The sequence below is a fragment of the Cyprinodon variegatus genome, unplaced genomic scaffold, assembly GCF_000732505.1.
Source record: "Cyprinodon variegatus isolate N-32 unplaced genomic scaffold, C_variegatus-1.0 Scaffold392, whole genome shotgun sequence".
NCBI classification, from domain to species: Eukaryota; Metazoa; Chordata; class Actinopteri; order Cyprinodontiformes; family Cyprinodontidae; genus Cyprinodon; species Cyprinodon variegatus.
Genome location: NW_015150845.1, coordinates 725,676 through 727,412, shown reverse-complemented (window position 1 = coordinate 727,412; position 1,737 = coordinate 725,676). Strand labels below are relative to the sequence as shown.

General features: G+C 35.8%; 1 protein-coding gene across 1 annotated transcript in view; it reads right to left on the bottom strand.

Moving 5' to 3' along the window:
• Positions 1 to 1,737, bottom strand: part of pik3c2g (phosphatidylinositol-4-phosphate 3-kinase catalytic subunit type 2 gamma) — a 48,173-nt gene that overhangs the window by 3,590 nt on the left and 42,846 nt on the right. The window contains exons 25-29 of the mRNA XM_015387358.1: positions 949 to 1,067; positions 754 to 850; positions 604 to 661; positions 443 to 522; positions 221 to 346 (exon numbers count right to left, since the gene is read on the bottom strand). Of these exons, the coding sequence (XP_015242844.1) occupies positions 221 to 346; positions 443 to 522; positions 604 to 661; positions 754 to 850; positions 949 to 1,067 (480 nt within the window). The remainder of the gene's footprint in view (positions 1 to 220; positions 347 to 442; positions 523 to 603; positions 662 to 753; positions 851 to 948; positions 1,068 to 1,737) is intronic.

Here is a 1,737-nt window from a genome sequence, read left to right as displayed (position 1 = left end):
TAAAACAGACATGGCTATGGCTTGATGCTAACATGTTGGTTATCTGTCAGAATTCTGAAAAAAAAAGTCAGAATTCTGAGAATGTTAAACTGACATAAAATTTAAAAATCATTTCTTTTTTTTCCAGTGGCCCTAATCCTCTTCCGTACAGACCAGATTTTCAAATCTTAAGTTCTAGAAACCTCCGTTATAAAAAAGAAGTTTGAAGGGTGGACTTTACCAGCTCATTGAAAGTAGGGTGGTCGTTGTTGCTGACCACCTTTGTCTTCCTCTTGGAGGTCTGCTGGGGGTCTGGTCTCAGCCGCGTAACCACGTACGCATCAGGGTTCGAACCATTTGGCAACTTCTGTTGAAAACCACCCAGAAAATCCATTTAGAGCGTTTTATCCTTTCTGTTATTACCAAAGCCCCAAACGTAGTAGTTAGAAAAATGAGAACTAACAATGTTTTGCAGGTGTTTCACCAACACTGAGAGCTTGGCGTTAGAGTAAGAAATATGCAGCTGGATCTGAGGAGCTCCTCCTGCAACACATCACATAGATTATATCCAAACTCTCACCTGTTACAGAACAATTATAGTTATTTCTTTGCTCTTATTATCACCTGTTACATTTTTTTCCACTTTGGGACCATCTAGAAACAAACTGCACACATATTCATCCTGCAGATAAAGCAAAGAAGCAGTTCAAAATATGAATTAGAGATTTTAGATTATGAAAAAAAAAAAACTTTCCCCTGAGATTTGACACTTACTCCTTTGCACGGTCCCTTAAAAAGCTCTTTTAAGTAAGTGTTTAGCAGAGCCTTCCTCCTCTGTGGGGTGAATGACATCTTATACCAGCCTGGAAACCTTAGTGTGATCAAAAGATATGATTCAGGTTATACATATTAGAAAAAAAAAAACAATTAAAAATACAAGTGAGAAAAAAAAGATGTTCTTTTACTCACTGCGGTAGCTTAGATTCAATGAAGTACGTCTGGAGACTATTATGGATCATTTCAAACTGCCTAAACGTCTTCTGACTCGTCAGAATGCCATCGTCAATGGTTATCTTTAGGCTGTAGGTCTGCAGTTCACACAAAGAACCCAAAATGAGGAAAGAGATGGGAAACAGCCAGAGACTTTCGCAGCAGACGGACAAGATCGGAATATTTCCAACTCCTGTTAGATGTTCTTAACCCTTTATAGGGCAAGTATGCTATTGATTTTATTCTTAAGTGTTTTATAGCGATGTTTAGTTTTACATTTTGATTTTACCTGTAGCACTTTGAGATTTAAAAAAAAAAAATGTAAAGTTCCTTACAAATAAAATGTATTATTATTAAGTCATCATTTTGATCACTAGCATACCGCTTACAAATGGAGCCCCCCCCTTACCTTAGTGAGGTCTAGAAGCACAAGATCTATATCCAGTCAATGAGCAAAGATCCTGCTACATGGCTCTACATCTTATTTTGCAATTTGACCAATTAGATGAGGCCTTGAATTATATATGACCTACTGTAAATTAAGTTGGAAAGAAAAAGTTACGACAAAAATGTAAAAAGCTACACTGGAAAAACGATCTAGAAATAATTAAAAATGTCTTAAATTAAGTGTATTTACCCTTAATTTGAGTTGGTAAATTAGATAGTTTGCCAATGGGATGAGTATTTGACTCCTAAAATAAGATATTTAGATAAAATGCACTTGAAATAAAGTGATGCAATTGTGTTTTCTTATTTTGACTGCAAATT